Raw genomic sequence first — 23,377 nt, 5'->3', positions numbered from 1 at the left:
TTACAGTGCATTAAGCAATAGCCTTCATACTTTTGTATATTTATACAAAGTCATCTTATTGCCCCCACAATCTGGGTCCTCAATTTACCTACCTTAGAAAGGCTGGAAGGCTGAGTCAACCTTGAGCCTGGTGAGATTTGAACTTGCAGTAATCACTTTATTGCCATTTTTTTTCTGTGGCCATACTGGCACACATTAAAAATGAAATTCTGTTGCCTGCTCTCAAAAGTGTACACATACATAACACACATATAGACATGCTATATACATGCGTACATATAAACCTACAACATAACATATAAATACATATAAATATTAATCACTGTCCATCTTGAATACATAATGGAAAGAGGAAGCTTGAGAGTTCACAAGGTTGATACTGTATGGAACCAAACTGTGACTGAATCTGGATATTGTTGGGGCTGCCTCCCTCCAATTCCTAGGAAAGAAAAACCCTTGGCTCCGTAGATTCAGAGAAAAAATACTTTTATTAGGAGAGAACTGAATGAAACAAGTTTCAGGCAAGATCTGAGGCACAAGCACACGAAGCAGCAAATTGAAACAAACCATAGAGCCCAGCCCTCCTGGTAACTAGGCAACCAGAGGGCAACCATTGGCCGGGAACTGTTTTGAGAAAGTCTTTGATTCAAGTGCATTGTCTCTGGCTGCTGCATACCAAAGCTAGAAGAAATAACCTTGGAGAGATAAGCAAAGCCCAGCCAGTAGTTGCAAAGCTGCATTGAAAAATTATCCGACTCCTCCCCTCATTTCCATGGCAGCAAGCAGCAAGCTGGCTGACATTTGTTCGGCTTCTGATACCACAGAGCCTCCTCCTAGAAGGTAACAAGGAAAACAGGTCGTGAAGAGGATGTGTAGCGTCCCAGTGCTTCCTCATAGAACGGAGCCCCCTGATCTTTCAGGGATTTGCTTATCTGAGTGGATTTGGCTGTTAGTAAATGTTGGGAGGTTAAAAGCAAGCAGCTGGTTTCAGAAAGGCTGTCTAGGGTTTGTTCTGCATTCTGTCGTGGTGAGATTGCCAAACCCTCACTTCCTGTAAAGGGCTTCTGCAGGAACCTGGAATTGCCTGTTTATCCTGCAGAAACCTTTGGCCATGAAAGGAATAAGATTCCCCGTTATACAATGCTGTGAAGCATCACTCGGCTTTTCTAACTCGCAATCTGTATACAAGCTGTGGCTGAACTTGTCCTTGATTTCTTCGGGGGAACCAAAATGAAGAAACAACTTTCTGATTTCCCTTCTCTTGGGACTGGGGCCTTCTCCAACTTTTTAATTCTGGGAGGCAAATCTAATCAAGCAGATGGCTAAATATATAAGTCTGGCATAAAAAAGTATTGGGGGGATGGGAACTGCAGTCCCAAGATGAGGAACCCAATGGATTCCATCACCTTCGTCTATTGTTCAACTCATACAGCAAGTCTTCCTTGGCTGGAGTTCGTCCTTCTGGTTAACAGCCAAGCATGCTAATCCCTTGTGCCACAGAGACCCAACACAACTTTTGATATCAGATTTCTTGGCTTGAGGATTCAACATATCTTAAGTCATGAGACATACTGTGTTTCCCCCAAAACAAGACCCTTATATTTTTTTGAACCCTGAAATAAGCACTTGGGCCTTATTGCCATGCACTCAAAAGCCCGATTGGGCTTATTATCAGGGGATGTCTTATTTTGGGGGAAACAGGGTAGTTTGTTCTTATCCCGCGTTATTAGATGTAGAAAATGAAACATTGGATTATTATGAAGAGTATTACTAAAGACAAATATTGCTTTTGTTGAGAAAGAATCTCAACAATTATACCAGCGATAGAAGGGTATCACGTAGGGCAGAGGTCTTCAAACTTGGCAGCTTTAAGACTTGTGGACTTCAACTCAGCCAGCATGACTGTCTGACTTAGGAATTCTGGGAGTTTAAGTCCACAAGTTTTAAAGCTTGGGGACCCTGGATGTAGGGTGTTGAATCTTCCAACACGGGTTCAAGTCTCGGTTGGTGCATGACTTCCTTCATCTGTTACCTTTCTGGGAGCTAAAGGGGTAAGCCATAACCCTGGTTTCCTGACCTAGGGAAAAGCCTCAGCACTGCTGACCTCCACTCCCTTTGCAGTTTCATCATTGTTAGTATTAAAAATCTTTCTGGAAGCTAGTATCCACAGCAAAGTCTCGTCTGGACTATTGTAACGCTCTCTACATAGGGCTCCCCTTGAGGTGCACTCGGAGGCTCCAACTGGCGCAGAGTGCGGCCGCACGGGTGGTTATGGGAGCGACGTGGAGTTCCCATGTAACACCTCTCCTGCGCGAGCTGCACTGGCTCCTGGTGGTCTTCCGAGTGCGCTTCAAGGTGCTGGTTATCACCTTTAAAGCGCTCCATGGCTTAGGACCTGGTTATCTACGGGACCGCCTGCTCCCACCAATAGCATCCCACCGGCCAGTGGTTGTTCAAAGTTATACCACCACTGAAAAAAGTGATTTACGATCATTTTTCAAACTTATGACTGTTGCAGCTTTCCCATGGTCATATGATCAAATTTCAGGTGTTTGGCAACTGACTCATATTAATGACAGTTGAAATGTTCCCGGGCCTTGTGATCACCTTTTGTGACTTTCTGACAAGCAAAGCCAATATGGAAGCCAGATTCGTTTCACAACAGAGTTACTAACTTACCAAAAGCAATTCACTGTGGCAAGACAAGTCATAAAATGGGGCAAGACTCATTTAATAACTGTCTCAGCAACAGAAATTTTGACCTCAGTTGCAGGCATAGGCCAAAGACTACCTGGATTTCTATTGAAGCACTTCTCACACATCCCTTTATTGATATGGTTTCTCCCCTGTGTGGATCCTTTTATGCTTGGTAAGAGCAGAATTCCACCTAAAGCCCTTTCCACATTCAACACATTTATATGATTTCTCTCCTGTGTGGGTCTTTTTGTGGGAATCAAGATGACTGGTACAAGTAAAGATCTTTCCACACTCCCTGCATTGAAATGGCTTCTCTTTTGTGTGGATCCTCTTGTGGGAATTAAGACTACTGGTACAAGTAAAGGTCTTTCCACACTCCATGCATTGATATGGTCTTTCTCCTTTGTGAATCCTTTGATGGATTATAAGAGAATGATTAGAACAGAAGCTCTTTCCGCACTCGACACAGTGATATGGCTTCTCTTCTCTGTGGATCATCTTATGGGTATTAAGATGACTGGTACAAGTAAAGCTCTTTCCACACTCGGTGCATTTATAAGGTCTTTCTCCTTTGTGATTCATTTGATGCATTATTAAAGACTTAGAATAACGGAAGGTCTTTTCACACTCCATGCATTGATACGGTTTCTCTCCTTTGTGGATCCTCTTATGGGAGGCAAGATGACTACTACTGCTAAAAGCCTTTCCACACTCCATGCATTTATAAGGTCTTTCTCCTTTGTGATTCCTATGATGGATTATAAGAGAGCTATAATAAGAGAAGGTCTTTCCACATTCGTTGCATTGATATGGCTTCTCTCCTGTGTGGATCCTCTTATGGGAATTGAGACGACTGCTACAGGGAAAGGTCTTTCCACACTCCGTGCAGTGATATGGTTTCTCTCCTGTGTGAATCCTCTTATGGGAATTGAGACTACTACTGCAAGTAAAGCTCTTTCCACATTCCTTGCATTGATATGGCTTCTCTCCTGTGTGGATCCTTATATGGTAATTGTGACTACTAGTGCAAGTAAAGGTCTTTCCACATTCCACGCATTTATAAGGTCTTTCTCCTTTGTGATTCCTTTGATGGTTTATAAAAGAGCTATAATAAGAGAAGTTCTTTCCACACTCCATGCATTGATATGGCTTCTCTCCTGTGTGGATCCTCTTATGGGAATGGAGATTACTACTATGAGTAAAGGTCTTTCCACACTCCATGCATTGATATTGTTTCCCTTTCCCCTCTTTCGAATAGATCGGTTGGCATTCCATGTTGCAATTCTTATTCTCCTGCCCATTATAGCCTTAAAAAAGAAAAAGGAAAACTGTAGCAAGAATAGGAGAACAATCAAGCCTTTTCTTCTGAAATTTAGCTAAAGAATCAATATATTGTAGCTGCTTTGTTGGCAAACATGATGATTCCCAATTAAGATTTTAGCAAGAACCCATTTCCAAGTGTATCCCTACTGATCCTCATCTAACAGGATTGGATTACATCACAATGAATCAAAGACACAACCCTGATTTAAGCTTTGACCTGGGACTATTCCACAGTGCCACAAACTCCTGAAGTCCATTGGACATGGTACCATGCTGGGTCAACAACATACCTACCAGCTCCCCAACTTCATTGGAAGTCTCATCCCCACTTATCTGAAGAGCAGAATATTTGAAAGCCAAGGGGAATTTATGGATGGCAATAGCCCCCCACTCTCAATTAGGCTGAGGTCAAACTTGGTACACAAGTGGGCACATCTCAGAGAAGGGACTTTCTACTACGGACCCATCCAGTTTTGGTTATAGCAACTCAGGGCCATCGGGGATCTAGAGATGAGATTCAGGAATAGGCAGGACCTTGCTCAAGAGAGGCCACCCCATTCCTATCTGCAGCCTATCCCTCAGTTTCTTACTTATATCTTCGGTGGCATGAAAATTTTGAATGACTATTTTGTATTTTATGAGCAGAAAGCATTAAAAAAAACACTTCCCCTATGTAAAAAGTGAGAGTATGCAGTTTTCAATAAATTTCTTTCTTTCATAAAGTCAGTTTGGTCAAACACTTAAGGCACCAGGCTAGAAACTAGGTCAGTGAGTACTAGTTCAGCCTTAGGGATGAATGCTGGCTGGGGCCAGTCTCTCTCAGCTCAACCCATGTCACAAGCTTCTTGTTGTAGGGAAAACAGCAGGAGGAAGGAATATTAAGTTTGTCCACAGGATATAAATAAATGATTTCTTTAAATCACTTATTTCACTTAACCTATTTTTTAATAACATCTAAGTTCCCTTCTCGGACCCCATGACTTTTCTAAGTTTCTGAGCAGAGATAAGGATTCTTACCCAGAGAAGCCAGATTCCTGGAATTCTCCAGCATGACTTCTCCATGGAGTGCTTTTTGGTCAGAGTCCAGTTGAGACCATTCCTCCTTGGAGAAATACACGGCCACTTCCTCAAAAGACACAACATCCTAAAGAAGGAAACAGGTTTTCCTTTTAACAGATAATCCCAATTCAAGGAATGAGATCCAGTGAACAAAATGGGCATCTTGTGCACAGTTCAGAATGAGATCTCAGTGCTTTTGACTGACGGCACAACTGAAGCACATTGGATCATGTTGGAAGTATTTGGAATGCCTTTCAGTGTAGCCAATAAAAATATTTTTCTTGGTCAGTTGGTAGTTGGGTCTTAAATTCACTAGTTATCAGTGGCTCCAATTCTTCCTAGAGTGGGCAATGCCAAATACTGGCAAAACTCACCTGACATTTTCGCCCGTGGCTTATTTTATCCACTGAGGGGGAAGCTTAACCCAACTCCACACCTTCATGAGGTTGCTGGAAGAGTTTGTAACAGGATATGTCTATGGAAATTCTCTATCACCAGGTCATTGTTGTCCCAAAGATGCTTTTCAAAAGAGGATTTTTTTGTAATGGTATGCAAGAATGACCTGGGGAGACCCGGGGAGGAAGAGCCTCGATGCTGACAACAGTCTGATCAACTAAATCTGTGGAGCAGGAGGGGTGGAGAAAGTGTCTTCCAAAGGATCCCCTCAGAAGGGAGAGTTAGGGTAAGCTAAATATGAATTTTGAATATAATATCAGATTTTGTATCAGATCAGTAATTTTATACATTGAACTCTAGAACAAAATGAAACCCATTCAAGATTCATGGACCTTTTCTGATGTTTCTCCTCTTTACCTGAAGTAGTGGTTCAGCCAATCCTTCAGCTCCACCACAAAGACGAACTGATTCAAAAAATTCCAAGGATAGCTTTCTACTCTCTGTGAGAAAGAGAAAAATGGTGGAAGCAGATTTGTTAAAGAGAGACATTCCAATCAAGAGGAGCAAAAGAATCACCTAAATGTTGAAATCTCACATTATACAGAAATACCTTTTCTTACCTGGAGTTGTGTCCTGACATTGATCTTTGTGTAAGGTCTCCCTGAACAGCAGCTCTTGAGAAGATCTGAATGCATCCTTCCTCCCCTTGGGATACTCAGTCATAGCTTCCAAGGATTTCTGGACATGATGTGATAACAAAGAATAAGGAATTACCATACTGCATCTTTAAACCAGCAGACCCCAATGTCCATTTGTGAAACTCAAAGGAGAATGGAAGACTTGCCCCAAACACATCCTCTGGAAGAAAAATGGAACAACTGGCCTTAGGTGTTAATAATCCCAGAAAACTCTACCAAAAAGGAACTGACATACCGTATTTATTGACGTATAACGCACTTTTTCATCTTGAAAATAATGTGGAAATCGCATGTGCGCGTTATACACCAATATGTATTTAAAAATACTGTTAAAAAGAACGAATGGTCCGCTTCCTTACCTTAGTTGCTGATTGCATGACGATCGCAATCCATGCATCAGCAATCAACTGAATATCCCTGGCTGCAATCAAGCTCATCGGTGAGCAGCTCTTTCTGCCTTAGGAATTCTGGGAGTTGAAGTCCATAAGTCTTAAAGTTGCCAAGATTGGAGACCCCTGTTCTGTTGGGTAAGTTTTTTTCCCCTTTGGGAGCTTTAAAAAAAATAGTTAATTGGGGGTTTTTTGTTCTTTTTTTAGACTTAGACATTTAAAGTTTAGGAAGTTTTAAATTTAGTTTTCATATAAAAATAAAAATAAAATAATATTTGTGCAGCTTTCTGAGATTTAGTGTGTTTCTGTAGTGTTTCACTCTAACTACACAAACACACAAAATCTCACAAAGCTGTATGTGGAATTTTGTGTGTGTAAAGTGTGAAAGTTGGTTTTTTCGGCTTTTTATGGCTGTGTGAGGTTCCTGCTTGTTGCAGGGGCCATTTTGGGTCTAGCACAGCTGCTTTTACATTGTGGGTGAGCCAGTTGTGTGCAGTGCATTGTGGCTGTGGCTGTGATTCAGGTGCCCTAATCACCTGAATCACAGTAATATCAAAGTTTATTCGGTAAAACAGTAGTTTTTACTTCCATGTTACGTTCTTTATCTTTATATGTGCTTAAATATTAATTTAAAAAGTTTTGAACTACCTTTGTTATGCTTCAAAGTTCTTTATTTAAAATTTACTTTTTTTCCTGAAACTTCCCTCTTAAAATTAAAGTGCGTGTTATACGCCAGTGCGCGTTATACGCCGATAAATACGGTATTCAGAGAGATTCTCTTTAGAGCTGAAATGAATATATTCTCACACCTGCATCTTTTCCGACTCCTGGGCCAGGAGGAAGCCTTCGGCCAAGGCCACAGCCTGGGAACTGGTCTCTGCTCCACACTCCCGCACCCATTTCTCCATCTCTGGAGGAAGGAAAGCCAGGAACTGCTCCAGGAGCACTAAGTCCAGTATTTGAGCCTTCGTGTGTCTTTCCGGCTGCAACCATTGACGGCAAAGGCAGTGAAGCTGACTGCAAACCTCTCGGGGACTCTTCCCCTCCTGGAACTGCACTTTTCTGAAGTGACAGCATTGAACCTCTGAAGTGTTGGCTTCCTCTTCTTGGCTCTTCTGCCCAGAACTTGCCCCATTTTCCCCACAGCTCCAAGGCTGGGTAGCTGGAGGGCCTTTTCCAACTCCTGCATCTGGTGGGTGTTGTCCCTCCATCATTTCTTTGGTATTCTAATCCAGCTCCAAAATGGATGGATGGATCTCCCAAATTTTACTAATCAGAAGACGTCTGGCCAAATCTCCTAAAGGCCATTCAGCGCTCTTCCCACACAAGATACTTTGGACTCCAAGGGAAGCAGGAAAGATTTCCAAATTATAGATCTGAAATGGAAAAAGAAACTTCCAGAAATACAGGCTGACCAACTTAACAACTGAGCATCCACAAAAACCCAAATAAGAAGTCCTATGAACCCAACAATATCTGGAAAGAGGGAGGAAATCTTATTAGTTGGTAGACTAACGTGTGGAAAAAAATTGCTTAGTAACCTTCTGCATCAACTTCGATCAAGGACTAAAAACTTTGAATACAAGAATTTAAAACATGTTTTTGTTTTCTAATTCCTACATATTTATTCAAATAATTTTGCTGGCTGCTTCCAACTTTAAAAACAGTCTTTGTATAATTCAGATCATAAATGTCTCAGGTCACAAACAGCCATTCAGATGAGTGGCTATCTAAATCGATTTTATAGGTAAATCAATCAATATTTGAACTACCAGTATAATGTTAGATAGTAAAGCCCCATTAACCTCCTGGTACATGCAGTACAAAGCAGTGAGCCATGTACATATCTGTACATTGGGGAAACAAAACAAGCACTTCATAAACTCATGGCACAAAGTCCATGATAAAGATAATAATGACTGATGAAATTAACCAAGGGAAAAGTACTTTAAGAAATTTAAAAATAGAATTGAATAATCGGGAAGATACTTTTGAAAGGAAGATAGGTGTTTTGGTTGATAATCTGGAGACCTGGCATCTTTGGAGGATAGAGATGGGAAAAATATTCAGACTGAATGGTGAAGACATAGATGCTGATAAAGAAAAAGATCCAAGAGAGGAGTATGGGAGGCAAGCCCAAAAATGAATAAGAATTGAAGTATTAAAACAGGCAAGAGATGATGGGGTTTTTTTTCAATGATAGCCTGATTAAAAACTGAAATAGAGGTAGAAATAAGAATACACACCTTTATATAAAGCAATAGTTAGATGGGAAGATTGGAGGTTGAAAGATGATATTATTAGGTATGTTTAAATAATACTTGAATGGTGTATTATGACTTTGAACAACCAAATAACGAAGGACTATGTCTTACTATAAACATGTCTGTTAACACTAGGATTAGTAATGGTGGCCTGACTAGAAGTTAGAATAGAGATAGAAATAAGAAATAGGGGGAATATTAGCAGATATAATTTTCATATAATAGAATATAAATAGTAATTAGATGGAAAGATTAGAGGTTGAAAGATGGAATTACTATGTACGCTTACATAATACAGTTAGGGCATATTTTTTACATAATGACTAGTGGATTAATTTAGCAACTCGATCATGTCTAGTCCACTGGTCATTATGTAGAAAATACTTAATGTATGTCCTACCTGTATCCGAAAAGTCATGGGAACATAAAGTGGAAAAAGTTGTTGAAACTGAAATGGCTGGGCCATTGAGATGGCTACCTGTGGCTGGGCCTGAATGACTATGGTGCGGTCCCTATGTGTTGTGGTCCACTAGCAGCCTGCGGAGCTGGCAGCGGAGTCGGACAGTGAGGAGGCTGGGGAGGACAATGGGCCAGTCCTGGAGCCAGGGAAAGGTCCAGACAAAGGCTGTATCGGAGGCAGAGATGGGTCCAGGGCCATCTGGGAGTGATACGCGGACTCCGGAGCCTCCAGAGGCAGGACAGCACAGAGGCAGAGGAACAGGAGGAACCTGTTCCTAGTGCATGCATGTGAAGAGCTGCCAGAAGGCAAGAGCATCTAAAGCAAAAAGGACCCTTATAGCCCCTCCCATAAGGCTTAAAAGAGCAGCAACGTTGCTACATTTGTTTCTTGTAGGCACTTTGTGGGGCTTTGCCAAGAAAAGCCTTTGGCAGGATGCCAAAGAAGAGAAAGGTTTGTGATAAGGCCAAAGGACTTTTTCTGAAGGACTTGATTTGGAATTAATTTGGACTAAGCTGAGAATGAAGTAATTCTCAGATGTTCTAATAAAACATGTTTGTTTAGGACTGATTGTGTCTGGTAATAACTACTTGGGCCTAGGTCACAACACTATGGTTATGGCATTGCTAGTCTTCAGATCAGTAGTGGCTTAGCCACCATGAATCAACCCAGGCACCTACCATCACCAATGATGAGAAGAAATCAACAAAATTCTATACCAGATTGATCGTTGCCCAGGTCAACAAGGACCAGATCAACAAGGATCGCATCAGATGCTGTGGCTCCTGGACATCTGTTGAAAAATGGGCTACAGGGCTCAGTTGCTACTGCTGGGGACCAGGGCGTGCAACTGTAAAGTGACTGGGACAAAAGCTCAAAACTTGGACAACCAAAGAAAGTGGAGAAATTATTATTATGATTATGGCTGTTTATATCAAAATGAACTATTCCCAGAGGCCACACTGTTCATGTAATGATATTGATGTATATTTAAAAATAAAAATTCAATGAAACTTTTTAAAAAATGCATGGCACAACATAGGAGAACGAACTCATCAGGACAAGATTCAGCAGTCCATCTGTAAGGTCTTTCCTTTCCAAATCTTCACAAGAAAGCAGGACTCTTGAAACTGAAGTTGTTCCAAAAGGAGCTTGTATTGAAAGGTTGGGGAATAGCCAAGAAGTCTAGGCAAAAACTAAATCTTCCCACTTAAAAAACAGCAATTTAAAGCAGTGCAATCAAAACTCCTCCCACAGTACAGCAATGCAGGAAACACACTCACAGCAGAGCAATGCAGGAAACAGAAACAGAAACTTCATAGAGAGATCCCTCCAAACTTCTCCCCTCCCACCAGAATGCCAGCGTCCCAATAGAAATATATGGGATCTGACACTATCTGCACTCAAAAGACAAAGCCAAATCTTTTGGAGACATGAAGTACACATTCATGTCTACAGAGGACTGGACAGAGGACTGTTGGTTTGAAAGAGGGTTCAAAGTAAAGTGAATAATGTGAATAATATAATAATGTGAATAATGTGAATGGTATAAAGTCAGCTATATGAACACTGGAGGACCCTCTTTATTCACATTATTATAAGAAAGAAAAGTGCTTGTTTAGAAATTACACTAAGTCAGCGAAATTCCATTCTTGGGAACATATATCTTTTGAGGGGCCTATCTGTCAAAGATGCAAGGACCATATATAATATATATCTTCTGAGGAAGATATCTGTCAAGGATGCAGAGACATCCATCTGAAACAAAAAGTTACTTATTAATCCAAGGCCAGCCATGGAGCTATGCATCAGTGATTACAGAAGAGGAGGATGTTTAGCTAAAATTACCACATGTACTATAAATTAAGGCAGGAATTTATTAATTAAAAAGTGTCAATTATCATGTAACGGATGTATGTTAACCATATATGGAAAACTGCTGTGCCAGCAAAGTCCTATGTCTTGGATATGTATAAAAGCAGTTGTATCAGAGCTCTTCCTTTGTTCAGAATTGCAGATACAAATCTGGTTCTGAAACTGCGCAATAAAAACTGTCTCTGGCTGACCAAGGAATGTTGTTTGGTCCCATCATTCCACAACAAAAGAGGCCATCTATGTCATAATTGAACAGCCCTTTCTCAATAGAAGGGGAGGGATATGACATCCTCTATCTGCAGTTTACAACACAGTTCTTTCAACAGTTTCAAAATGACCAGCTTGTCTGCAAAGAGTATAAATCCCTCCATTCAGAGCTGAAGAAGCTTTTTGGATGAGAAGCGAAACGTCTTCAGAGAAAAACCAGAAAGTCCAGTTGCCTCTTGAAAAAGCACCTTTGGGACAGCCATGACCTGGATGACTGAGAATCTCCATAGATTCTTGGTGCAAACCACTATGGGTACCCGAGAAATCACAATCCACAAACCACAATTCAATGCAAAGAGAATAATACCTGAATCAACAAACCATATACCAATTAACATTTCCTGGAAAGAGGTTTCTCACTTTTAGCCTAATTCTAAATGGCTCCGACCTTTTTGGCGGTCCCGATTTTCCTCCTGGAGGAAACGCAGCGGGACCGTAGCTTATGATCTTTTCCCTGCCTCGCCCGTGCATGCATGCACAGGGGCGGCAGGGGAACATGGGACAAGGGGCTCCCCACTTTCCAGGACTCCGAACCTGATGAAGTTTTGCGTGTCTCCACGCACGGTCCAGCCCGTGGAAGAAAAAGTCCCTCCCCACTTACTCAACTCCGGAGTCAGGTCTTGATCTCCCTCCGTGCAAGGCTTCCTTGCAGCCTCTTGGACTGCTGGAAAGGCGGGGGAGGAGCGTGGGAGTGGGAGGAGCAGAATTGGGCACTGTAGAAAGGGCGGGCACGCTTTCTCCTCTGCAAAATACGCCGCGAGCACCTCGGACCAGGAGAAAGAGCGCATGCTCAGTTTCCTCCTGAAGAGGGTGAGGGCCGCTGTGCCTTTCTAAGGGCTACCTAGGGAGCCCCCTGGTGGATCCAGCATGCAACGCCATACGGACCCTACTAGGGCGAAGGGCAGATTGTCATGTTCCATGCGGGCCTGGGATGATGGGCATTGGAGTAGAAGGAGAGGCTCCCTCTGAGATTGCTTGACTGCAGCAGGCAGCAATTTCTAGGCTTTCCTGTTTTTGAACGTCTAAGAAAGATCTGTGATCTTGTAAATATTGAGAAAATCTCTGTGGAGGCTGAAAAGGAACAGGAAGCCTCTCTTTGAAGCCCAGGTTGTTGTGTCACATTGTGTCATGTGGTTGTTGGCAAACTCAGCCCTGAAGTGAGGGAAGCTGAGGGCTGACAGAGTCACAGGATAGGAAGTGAAGAGTTAGTACAATTAAGATTTGCATTGATATTTTATTTCCATTATTTCAGCTGCCTTTTCAAATTCATGCCTCTGGGCAGCTAACAGTGGTTCAAAACAGCAAGTTGCTGCAGCAAAAAATGAGAAGAATCCAGAAGAAACGATCTCGCTTCAAAAAGGGGCATCAAAAGGAAACAAGTTCCAAAATGGAGACAAAGCTCAAACTCATGGAAGTTTTAGAAATTTTACCTCAAAACAAGGCGCCATGATGGAGAGATGAATGGTGTTTCATAGGTGACTGGAGGAAAGGTGGAATTACAAAATGAAGGAAGGCAAATCTTGACAAGTACACATAAAGCTCAAATTCCATGAGGCAAAAAAGAAAAAAGGCTTCATTTGTTTTTCAGTAGGGAAGACAGCTCAGGAAATATGAGTAGGATGTTGAAAGACAGTGTCAGGCAACCAGACTAAACAAAGTACCAATTTTCTTCTAGGTAAAAGAATTGAAGACTCCCAAGGTTTGAAGAGATTAGTGTGGATTTGGAGGTGACAGTGGAAGAACAGCATCTCTGATGTAGAGATTTATCTACATTAATGAAATAAAGAAATGGGGAAATAGACCTAAGCAGCAATTGATAAAGAATGGAATTAACATCTCTCGCCAAAAGCCTGGTTCTTCTCAGCCCATTTTTCTCAGTCTTCTATAAGGGAGAAAATTGACATAATAGCTACAGAACCAATATTAGTGCCCTTTTACCAGTTTGATCCAGAACCATAAATGAGCACTATTTGAATAAATAGCTTTAAACTTGCCTGAGTCTCTGAAAACCCGAAGCATTCATCTCCCTCCAATCCTTCCAACAATTTTCCTCTATTTTTAGTTTTTAATTTATTAGAATTTAGAACTGTCTCATGAATAACCATACAAGTGATACTTAATTTTATTTAAATCAAAAACTAATTTTATTCAAATCTAATTAAAATCCAATTAAGTTCAATTAAATCTAATTTATTTAAATTGAATTTAGAGATTTCCTAATTATTCTCATGTCTTAGAAAGGCAAAATAGCAATAGCACTTATATACCGATTCATAGTGCTTTACAGCACTCCATAAACAGTTTACAGAGTCACCATATTGCTCCATACAATCTGGATCCCTATTTTCCCCGCCTCAGAAGAATGGAAGGTTGAGTCAACCTTGGGCCGGTCAGAATCCAACTCCTGGCAGTCAGCAGAATTAGCTTGCTATACTGCATTCTAACCACTGCACCACCATGGCTCTAATGCTTCTAAAAATGTATTTGAACATGGATTTCACTTCTTATTCTGTTTTTTGGGGGAGTGGAATTTGTCATCCTGAAACTCTTTTCACATGATACATTGATATATGTGATTTGGTTCTATTTTTATTGCTTGAATTATGTTGAATTCCCAGACAAATAGTACTCAACTTTCAACAGTTTGTCTAGTAAATTTGCAATGGCAGTGAAAAAAGTTACTTATTACCATTTTTCACACTTATGACCGTTGAAGCATGGTCACATGATTTACATGTGGATGCTTGACAACTGACTCACATTTATGAAAATTGCGGTGTCCCAGGTCACATGATCACCTTTTGCAACCTTCTGACAAGCAAAGCCAATGGGAAAGCCAGTTTCAGTTAACAACCACATTACTAATATAACAATTGCTGTGATTTACTTAATAAATGTGGCAAGAAGAGTCGTACAATTTGGTGAAGTGTCACTTAACAAATTTCTCAGCAACATAAATTCTGGGCTCAATTGTGGTTGTAAGTTGTGGACCATCTGTAATCCTTGGTTAAGGAATGGAATTTGGATCAGAACTTCCATCACTAAGTGATGTCATAAAGCAGTGGTCCCCAACCTTTTTATCGCCGCGGCCCGCTGAGCGCGCACAGGGGTGGGGGCACGGCCCAGGAGCTTTTGCGCACGGCCCATTGCGCACGGCCCAGGAGCTTTTGCGCACGGCCCAGGAGCCTTTGCGCTGCAGCGTTCATGTCCCCCGGCCGCTGCGCGGCCCGGTGCCAGGTACTCCACGGCCCGGCACCGGTCCGTGGACCGGGGGTTGGGGACCACTGTCATAAAGCATGGCATCACATAAGCAAAGCCAAATGTTGGTAAGGCGCCAGTGCTTTACCTGCTGTACATTAATGAAAAAGAAACATAACAGGAAACTCCAGAGAGGATTTAAAGACAGACCAGTGTCTGTAAGAGTAAAAATATTGATATATACTACTACAGTGTACATTGCTGCACAATGAGAGCTTATACACCGGAGACAAATTTCTTGTGTGCACAATCACACCTGGCCAATAAAGAAGTCCATTTTCATTCTAGTGTTCAAAAGACAAGCAGGGATGGAAAGGTAGCACACACAGAAAGAGCTAGGACCAGACACTTGGCTGAACACCAGAACAGAAATACTGAGGCATCAATAAGAGGTATTAGTCTCTAATAAAGTGGGGTGGGGGGAGTTAACCTAAAGAATAGTTGAAGAATAATGTGATAATTGTGTTTTATATTTCGGAATATTTGAAACAATATAATGAAAAAAAAAACAGGAATACTTCTACATGCACAAAAGGCCTTTGATTATTTGAACCTGACAAAAATCACAAGCAGGATTAGGGATCCACCTTAATGGTTCTGGTTTGCACTAGAAAGGCAATTTATGCATGCATATCTAAAGTCTACAATTTATTTGGATTATTATTCAAATGTTCCTTGCATGGAATTTTAGACAATTATAGGTAATCCTCAATTTACAGCAGTTCATTTAGTGATTGTTCAAAGTCACAGCAGCACTGAAAAAAGTGACTTATGACCATTTTTTCAAACTTATGACTGTTGCAGCATCCCCATGGTCATGTGATCAGATTTCAGATGCTTGGCAACTGACTCATATTTATGACAGTTGAAGTGTTCCCAGACCATGTGATCATCTTTTGTGACTTTCTGACAAGCAAAGCCAATAGGGAAGCCAGATTCAGTTCACAACAGAGTTACTAACTAACCAACAGCGAGGTTGGCAAAAAAAAATCATAAAATGGGGCAAAACCCAGTTAATAACTGTTTCACTTAGCAACAGAAATTTTGGCCTCATTTGCAGTCATACGCCGAGGACCACCTGGATTTCTGTTGAATCACTTCTCACACTTCCCTTTACTGATAAGGCTTCTCCCCTGTATGGATCCTTTTATGTGTGGTAAGAGCATATTTCCTACTAAAGCTCTTTCCACACTCCATGCACTGATATGGTTTCTCTCCTGTGTGGATCCTCTTGTGGGAATTCAGATGACTGCTACTAGTAAAGGACTTTCCACATTCCTTGCATTGATATGGTCTTTCTCCTGTATGGATCATTTTGTGGTAGGTAAGAGCCGAATTCCACGTAAAGCCCTTTCCACATTCCAGACATTTATATGGCTTCTCTCCTGAGTGGATCTTTTTGTGGGAATCAAGATATCTGCTGCAACTAAAGTTCTTTCCACACTCCATGCATTGATATGGCTTCTCCTCTGAATGGATAGTTTTATGGTGAATCAGAGCTCTTTTCCTACTAAAGCTCTTTCCACACTCCACACATTGATATGGCTTCTCTCCAGTGTGGGTCTTCTTGTGGGAATTAAGACTACTGGTACAACTAAACGTCTTTCCACAATCCCTGCATTGATATGGTTTCTCTTTTGTGTGGATCCTCTTGTGGTAATCAAGATTACTGGTAAAAGTAAAGGTCTTTCCACACTCCTTACATTGATATGGTTTCTCTCCTGTGTGGATCCTCTTGTGAGAATTGAGACTACTACTGCTAGTAAAGGTCTTTCCACACTCCATGCATTTATAAGGTCTTTCTCCTTTATGATTCCTATGATGGATTATAAATGAGCTATAATAAGAGAAGGTCTTTCCACATTTGTTGCATTGATATGGCTTCTCTCCTGTGTGGATCCTCTTATGGGAATTAAGACGACTGCTACAGGGAAAGGTCTTTCCACACTCCATGCAGTGATATGGTTTCTCTCCTGTGTGAATCCTCTTATGGGAATTGAGACTACTACTGCAAGTAAAGCTCTTTCCACATTCCTTGCATTGATATGGCTTCTCTCCTGTGTGGATCCTCTTGTGAGAATTGAGACTGCTACTGCAAGTAAAGGTCTTTCCACATTCCACGCATTTATAAGGTCTTTCTCCTTTGTGATTCCTTTGATGGTTTATAAAAGAGCTATAATAAGAGAAGATCTTCCCACACTCCATGCATTGATATGGCTTCTCTCCTGTGTGGATCCTCTTATGGGAATGGAGATTACTACTATGAGTAAAGGCCTTTCCACGCTCCATGCACTGATATTGTTTTCCTTTCCCCTCTTTCAAATAGATCGGTTGGCATTCCTTGTTGCAATTCTTATTCTCCTGCCCATTATAGCCTTAAAAAAGAACAAAGAAAACTGTAGCAAGAATAGGAGAACAATCAAGCCTTTTCTTCTGAAATTAAGCTAAAGAACCATCAATATATTTTAGCTGCTTTGTTGGCAAACATGATGATTCCAAAGTAAGATTTTAACAAGAACCTATTTCCAAGTGTATCCCTACTGATCCTCATCTAACAGGATTGGATTACATCACAATGAATCAAAGACACAACCCTGATCTAAGCTTTGACCTGGGACAATTCCATGGTGGCACAAACTCCTGAAGTCCATTGGACATGGTATCATGCTGGGTCAACAACATACCTACCAGCTCCCCAACTTTATTGGAAGTCTCATCCCCACTCGGTCTTGGAAGGGTTGAGTCGGAGCCTGTTTCTTCCCATCCAGGCCCGCATGGCCTCCAGGCACCGGGACATCACTTCAAGGGCATCGTTGGGGTGGCCTGGGGTGGAGATGTACAGCTGAGTGTCATCAACGTACTGATGGAACTCCACCCCAAAGCCACGGATGATCTCACCCAGCGGCTTTACATAAATGTTGAACAGAAGGAGCAAGAGGACCGACACTTGCGACACCCCACAAGCAAGGTGCCTCGGGGTCGACCGCTGCCCCTGTCAACACAGATTGCGACCGGTCAGAGAGGTAGGAGGAGAACCACTGCAAAACGGTGCCCCCCAACCCCAACCCCTCCAACCGGTGCAACACGATACCATGGTCGATGGTATCACAAGCCACTGAGAGATCTAACAGGACCAGGAAAGAGGAGCAACCCCTATCCCCAGCCCTCCAGAGATCATCCACCAACGCGACCAATGCCGTTTCCGTGCTGTGCCCAGGCCTGAAGCCGGACTGGAGCGGATCCAGATAGACAGCTTCATCCAGGTACCGTGGAAGCTGCCGCGCCACCACACTGTCAACAACCTTCGCAATAAAACGAAGGTTGGAGACTGGACAATAGTTAGCCAAAACAGCCAGATCCAGAGCAGAAAGCATTAAAAAAAAACATTTCCCCTATGTAAAAAGTGAGAGTATGCAGTTTTCAATAAATTTCTTTCTTCCATAAAGTCAGTTTGGTCAAACGCTTAAGGCACCAGGCTAAAAACTAGGTCAGTGAGTACTAGTTCAGCCTTAGGGATGAATGCTGGCTGGGGCCAGTCTCTCTCAGCTCAACCCATGTCACAAGGTTCTTGTTGTAGGGAAAACAGCAGGAGGAAGGAATATTAAGTTTGTCCACAGGATATAAATAAATGATTTCTTTAAATCACTTATTTCACTTAACCTATTTTTTAATAACATCTAAGTCCCCTTCTCGGACCCCATGACTTTTCTAAGTTTCTGAGCAGAGATAAGGATTCTTACCCAGAGAAGCCAGATTCCTGGAATTCTCCAGCATGACTTCTCCATGGAGCGCTTTTTGGTCAGAGTCCAGTTGAGACCACTCCTCCTTGGAGAAATACACAGCCACTTCCTCAAAAGACACAACATCCTAAACAAGGAAACAGGTTTTCCTTTTAACAGATAATCCCAATTCAAGGAGTGAGATCCAGTGAACAAAATGGGCATCTTGTGCAGAGTTCAGAATGAGATCTCAGTGCTTTTGACTGACGGCACAACTGAAGCGCATTGGATCATGTTGGAAGTAATTGGAATGCCTTTCAGTGTAGCCAATAAAATATTTTTCTTGGTCAATTGGTAGTTGGGTCTTAAATTCACTAGTTAGCAGTGACTCCAATTCTTCCTAGGGTGGGCAATGCCAAATACTGGCAAAACTCACCTGACATTTTCGCCCGTGGCTTACTTTATCCACTGAGGGGGAAGCTTAACCCAACTCCATATCTTCATGAGGTTGCTGAAAGAGTTTGTACCAGGATATGTCTATGGAGATTCTCTATCAGGTCATTGTTGTCTCAAAGATGCTTTTCAAAAGGCCATAAAAGAGGATTTTTTTGTAATGGTATGCAAGAATGACCTGGGGAGACCCGGGGAGGAAGAGCCTCGATGCTGACAACAGTCTGATCAACTAAATCTGTGGAGCAGGAGGGGTGGAGAAAGTGTCTTCCAAAGGATCCCCTCAGAAGGGAGAGTTAGGGTAAGCTAAACATGAATTTTGAATATAATATCAGATTCGTATTCTTAGAAACAGCAATTTAATACATTGACCTCTAAAACAAAATGAAATCCATCCATGATTCATGGAACTTTTGTGATCTTTCTCCTCCTTACCTGAAGTAGCGATTCAGCCAATTCTTTAGTTCCATCACAAAGAGGTGATTCTAAAATTTCCAAGGATAGCTTTCTACTTTCTATGAGAAAGATAAAAAGGGTGGAAGCAGATTTGTTAAAGAGAGAGATTCCAATCAAGAGGAGCAAAAGAATCACCTAAATGTTGAAATCTCACATTACACAGAAAAAACTTTTCTTACCTGGAGTTGTGTCCTGACATTGATCTTTGTGTAAGGTCTCCCTGAACTGCAACTCTTGAGAAGATCTGAATGAATCCTTCCTCCCCTTGGGATACTCAGTCATAGCTTCCAAGGATTTCTGGACATGATGTGATACGAGAAACAAAGAAAAACAGTAAGGAATTATCATACTGCACCTTTAAACTAGCAGACCCCAATGTCCATTTGTCAAACTCAAAGGAGAATGGTAGACTTGCCCCAAACACAGCCTCTGGAAGAAAAATAGAACAGCTGGTCTTTGGTATTAATAATTCCAGAAAATGCTACCAAAAAGGAATTGCCAAATTCAGAGAGATTCTCTTTACACCTGAAATAATTATATTCTCACACCTGCATCTTTTCCGACTCCTGGGCCAGGAGGAAGCCTTCGGCCAGGGCCACCGCCTGGGAACTGGTCTCCGCTCCACACTCCCGCACCCATTTCTCCATCTCTGGAGGAAGGAAAGCCAGGAACTGCTCCAGGAGCACTAAGTCCAGCATCTGAGCCTTCGTGTGTCTTTCCGGCTGCAGCCACTGACGGCAAAGGCAGTGAAGCTGACTGCAAACCTCTCGGGGACTCTTCCCCTCCTGGAACTGCACTTTTCTGAAGTGGCAGCATTGAACCTCTGACCTGTTGGCTTCCTCTTCTTGGCTCTTCTGCCCAGAACTTGCCCCATTTTCCCCACAGCTCCAAGGCTGAGTAACTGGAGGGCGTTTTCCAACTCCTGCATCTGCTGGGTGTTGTCCCTCCATCATTTCTCTGGTATTCTAATCCAGCTCCAAAATGGATGGATGGATCTCCCAAGTTTTACTAATCAGAAAATGTCTGACCAAATCTCCTAAAGGCCATTCAGCCCTCTTCCCACACAAGATACTTCGGACTCCAAGGGAACCAGGAAAGATTTCCAAGTTATAGATCTGAAATGGAAAACAAAAGAATTTTCCAGTAATACAGGCTGACCAACTTAACAACTGAACATCCACAAAAACCCAAATAAGAAATTCTTATGAACCCAACAATACCAGGGAGGAGGGAGGAAAACTTACTAGTTGGTAGACTAACATATCTGCGTGTGGACAACCGCTATAGGTACCTGAGAAATCACCAATCAACAAACCACCGTTCAATGTAAGGGGAATAATACCCGAATCAACAAACTAGCTATGGCTTAACATGATGTTTTGATTCAGGTTTCTCCTGGAAAGAGGTTTCTCACTTTTCGCCTAATTCTAAATGGCTCCGACCTTTTTGGCGGTCCCGATTTTCCTCCTGGAGGAAACGCAGCGGGACCGTAGCTTTTGATTTCTTCCCTGCCTCGCCCGTGCATGCATGCACAGGGGCGGCAGGGGAACATGGGACAAGGGGCTCCCCACTTTCCAGGACTCTCAACTTGATGAAGTTTTGCGTGTCTCCACGCACGGTCCAGCCCGTGGAAGAAAAAGTCCCTCCTCCCACTTACTCAACTCCGGAGTCAGGTCTTCCTCTCCCTCCGTGCAAGGCTTCCTTTCAAGCCTCTTGGACTGCTGGAAAGGCTCGGCCGAAGGCTCGTAGCGAGGGAGGGGGCGGGGGGTGCGGAACGAGAATCGGGCACTGTAAAAAGGTCGGACGCACTTTCAGCCTTCTCTGCAAAATGCCCCGTGAATCTCGGAGCAGGAGAAAGAGCGCATGCTCAGTTTCCTCCTGAAGCGGGTGAGGGCTGCTGTGCCTTTCCAATGGCTACCTGGGGAGCCCCCTGGTGGATCCAGCGTGCAACGCCATATGGACCCTACTAGGGCGAAGGGCAGATTGTCATGTTCCATGCGGGCCTGGGATGATGGGCATTGGAGTAGAAGGAGAGGCTCCCTCTGAGATTGCTTGACTGCAGCAGGCAGCAATTTTTAGGCTTTCCTGTTTTTTTAATGTGCAAGAGCGATCTGTGATGTTGTAAATATTGAGAAAATCTCTGTGGAGGCTCAAAAGGAACAGGACAGGAGCCTCTCTTTGAAGCCCAGGTTGTGTCATGTTGTTGGTAAAGTCAGCTCTGAAGTGAGGGAAGATAAGAGGACTGACAGAGTCACACATTGGAAAATGAAGATTTAGGACAGGGGTATCAAACTCAAGGCACATGGGCCTGCAATGAACTCAGTTCCGGCCCTTGTGGCCATCCTGGAACTTGTAAAGAGCAGCCTGTGGCATCCTGGCAGGGCCGGATTTTCCTATAGGCTAACTAGGCTTCAGCCTAGGGCCTCAAGATCAAGAGGGGCCTACATTCCCTACATTCAAATTGTTAGCAAAATTAAAATTACACTTTCACTATAGGTGAAAGGGCCTCATAAGTGGAATAGCCTAGGGCCTCTTTTCATCTAAATCCGGCCCTGCATCCTGGCATGTGTGCATGCTCACAGAAGGCACTGGGTGCACACACACTCAGCCCCAGTTCTCCATGCAGGGCAACAAAAGTAGTCTGTGGGACTATGATAAAAACAATAGTTCAGATCTTCCAACTTTGCGTGATCTTTTTTTTTCGTGAGAAGTTGGAAGGTGTGAACTACTTTTTTTACTGTAGTCCCACAGATTACTTTTGTTGACTTGACACAGCGGTGGCGAATGGAGCTGGAAATCAGGTTAGTGAAGGGATGTGGTTGCCCTGGGAGTGGGGGGATGATGGGTTGGCATGGGTGGCCTGGCTGAAGGGCCCTCAGGTAAGCCAGTCGGGGGCACCCTCTGCCTTGCTTCATCTTCCATGACCACCACCTCCTTGTTTCATTCATCTACGTTCTTCGCCGCTTCTTGCTCGCCGCCATAATGGAGCAGGAGGCCAAACAACACACTGGTGCGGTGGCCAGAAAGCAAGGGGGTGGGGTGGGGTGGGGTGGGGTGGAGGATGAAGCAAGATGGTGCGGGGCTGCCCCCCACGCCCTGCACCAGTTTACCTGAGTACCCCGTAATCAGGCCATCAACATCCTGACAACTGCCTTGTCTTGCAGCAGCGACAGCAGCCCCATCCAGGGCAAAATGCATCGCTCAGCTTCTTGCTCCATTGCTGCAGTGAGTAAGGACAAACGGGCTGACAGTAACGTGGGGTCCTGGACGGAGTTTCTAGAGCCTCTGCTGTGAGGCTAGGCAGTTGTCAGGATGTTGATGGCCTGGCTGTGAGTCCTCAGGTAAGCCAGTGCATGAGGCAGCTCTGCCTTGCTTTGTCTTCCCCTCATCTTGTTTTGTCTTCCACCCACCCACCGCCTTGCTTTGTGGCCACCGCACCAGAGCGTCACTCATCCTCCTCAGTTATGGTGGTGAGCAAGAAGTGACAATGAAGGCGAATGAAGTTAAGGAGATGGAGGATGGAGGATGAAGCAGTGCCAGCCGCTGTGGAGAACATGGCTTGTGCCACCGCCATGAGTTGGAGTGAGAGAGCGAGGGAATGATCTGATCAAAACTGTGTGTGTTTGTATGTCTATGTCTGAGAGAGAGCTGCTTTTGGTGCAGCTCAGTTTTCCATCCCACTCCCGCCAGGCTGGTCTGCTCTGATTCGGGGAATTGTCTTCTGTCTTCCCCATGCCACGAACGGGGATTGACCATCCAAGCTCTGCCACTGTCAAAGTAAATGCACAGACACTGCAATGGACAGACAAAAAGAGCAGCTTTTGTCTGAAGAAGGAGGAAGAGTGGGAGATGAAAGAGGGAAAGCAGCTGAGTGAGAAGCGCCCTGCTGGCCAGGCACTGAAGTGCCACCATTGTCGCCGCAGAAAGGTAAAGATGTCAAGAGAGTGATCTGATCCAACCTCTGTTTGTGTGTGTGTGTGAGAGAGAGAGAGGGGAGGAAGAAGGGAGAGGGAGAGAGATCCAATCCAAACCTTGGAGAAGGCAGAAGGCAATTACCTCCCCACACACA

General features: G+C 43.2%; 2 protein-coding genes and 1 long non-coding RNA gene across 4 annotated transcripts; 1 reads left to right on the top strand and 2 right to left on the bottom strand.

Annotated features, from left to right (window-relative positions):
* Positions 1-469: 469 nt before the first annotated feature.
* Positions 470-12,217, bottom strand: LOC117662636 (uncharacterized). Of its 2 annotated transcripts, XM_087884279.1 has the most exons (6): positions 12,027-12,217; positions 7,372-7,938; positions 6,096-6,213; positions 5,893-5,975; positions 5,038-5,164; positions 470-4,004 (listed from the first exon to the last, which is right to left on the bottom strand). In XM_087884279.1, exons 2-6 carry the CDS (start codon positions 7,774-7,776, stop codon positions 2,827-2,829), a joined length of 1,911 nt encoding a protein of 636 aa, XP_087740405.1. In that variant the 5' UTR covers positions 7,777-7,938; positions 12,027-12,217; the 3' UTR covers positions 470-2,826. The 2 variants fall into 2 exon arrangements, with proteins under 2 accessions (XP_087740405.1, XP_087740406.1); XM_087884280.1 differs by lacking the exons at positions 7,372-7,938; positions 12,027-12,217 and adding an exon at positions 6,533-7,363.
* A 114-nt stretch (positions 12,218-12,331) lies between these two features.
* LOC117662620 (uncharacterized) lies at positions 12,332-13,418 on the top strand. Its single transcript, XR_004590473.3, has 2 exons — positions 12,332-12,629; positions 13,101-13,418. It is a non-coding gene; the product is annotated as an uncharacterized LOC117662620 (long non-coding RNA).
* A 1,900-nt stretch (positions 13,419-15,318) lies between these two features.
* LOC148115845 (uncharacterized) lies at positions 15,319-21,177 on the bottom strand. Its single transcript, XM_087884257.1, has 6 exons — positions 20,966-21,177; positions 19,857-20,423; positions 19,488-19,605; positions 19,288-19,367; positions 18,424-18,550; positions 15,319-17,058 (listed from the first exon to the last, which is right to left on the bottom strand). The coding sequence occupies exons 2-6, from the start codon at positions 20,259-20,261 to the stop codon at positions 15,797-15,799; spliced, it is 1,992 nt and encodes a 663-aa protein (XP_087740383.1). The 5' UTR covers positions 20,262-20,423; positions 20,966-21,177; the 3' UTR covers positions 15,319-15,796.
* Between the last annotated feature and the right edge of the window lie 2,200 nt (positions 21,178-23,377).

Source organism: Pantherophis guttatus, chromosome 2 (assembly GCF_059756535.1).
Source record: "Pantherophis guttatus breed Tessera chromosome 2, ASM5975653v1, whole genome shotgun sequence".
Classification (NCBI taxonomy): Eukaryota; Metazoa; Chordata; class Lepidosauria; order Squamata; family Colubridae; genus Pantherophis; species Pantherophis guttatus.
The sequence above is the reverse complement of the archived record's forward strand: the minus strand, read 5'-3'. Positions and strand labels throughout refer to the sequence as shown.

Excerpts from the sequence above, each read along its gene's own strand:
- LOC117662636 (XM_087884279.1), bottom strand. The coding sequence starts at position 7,776 with ATGATGGAGGGACAACACCCACCAGATGCAGGAGTTGGAAAAGGCCCT. Across the intron at positions 6,214-7,371 it reads AGGAGTCGGAAAAGATGCAG|AAATCCTTGGAAGCTATGAC; the intron begins GTGTGAGAATAT and ends CATCATGTCCAG. Across the intron at positions 5,165-5,892 it reads TGGCTGAACCACTACTTCAG|GATGTTGTGTCTTTTGAGGA; the intron begins GTAAAGAGGAGA and ends TTCCTTCTTTAG.
- LOC148115845 (XM_087884257.1), bottom strand. The coding sequence starts at position 20,261 with ATGATGGAGGGACAACACCCAGCAGATGCAGGAGTTGGAAAACGCCCT. Across the intron at positions 19,368-19,487 it reads ATGTCAGGACACAACTCCAG|AAAGTAGAAAGCTATCCTTG; the intron begins GTAAGAAAAGTT and ends TCTTTCTCATAG. Across the intron at positions 17,059-18,423 it reads CAGGAATCTGGCTTCTCTGG|GCTATAATGGGCAGGAGAAT; the intron begins GTAAGAATCCTT and ends TTCTTTTTTAAG.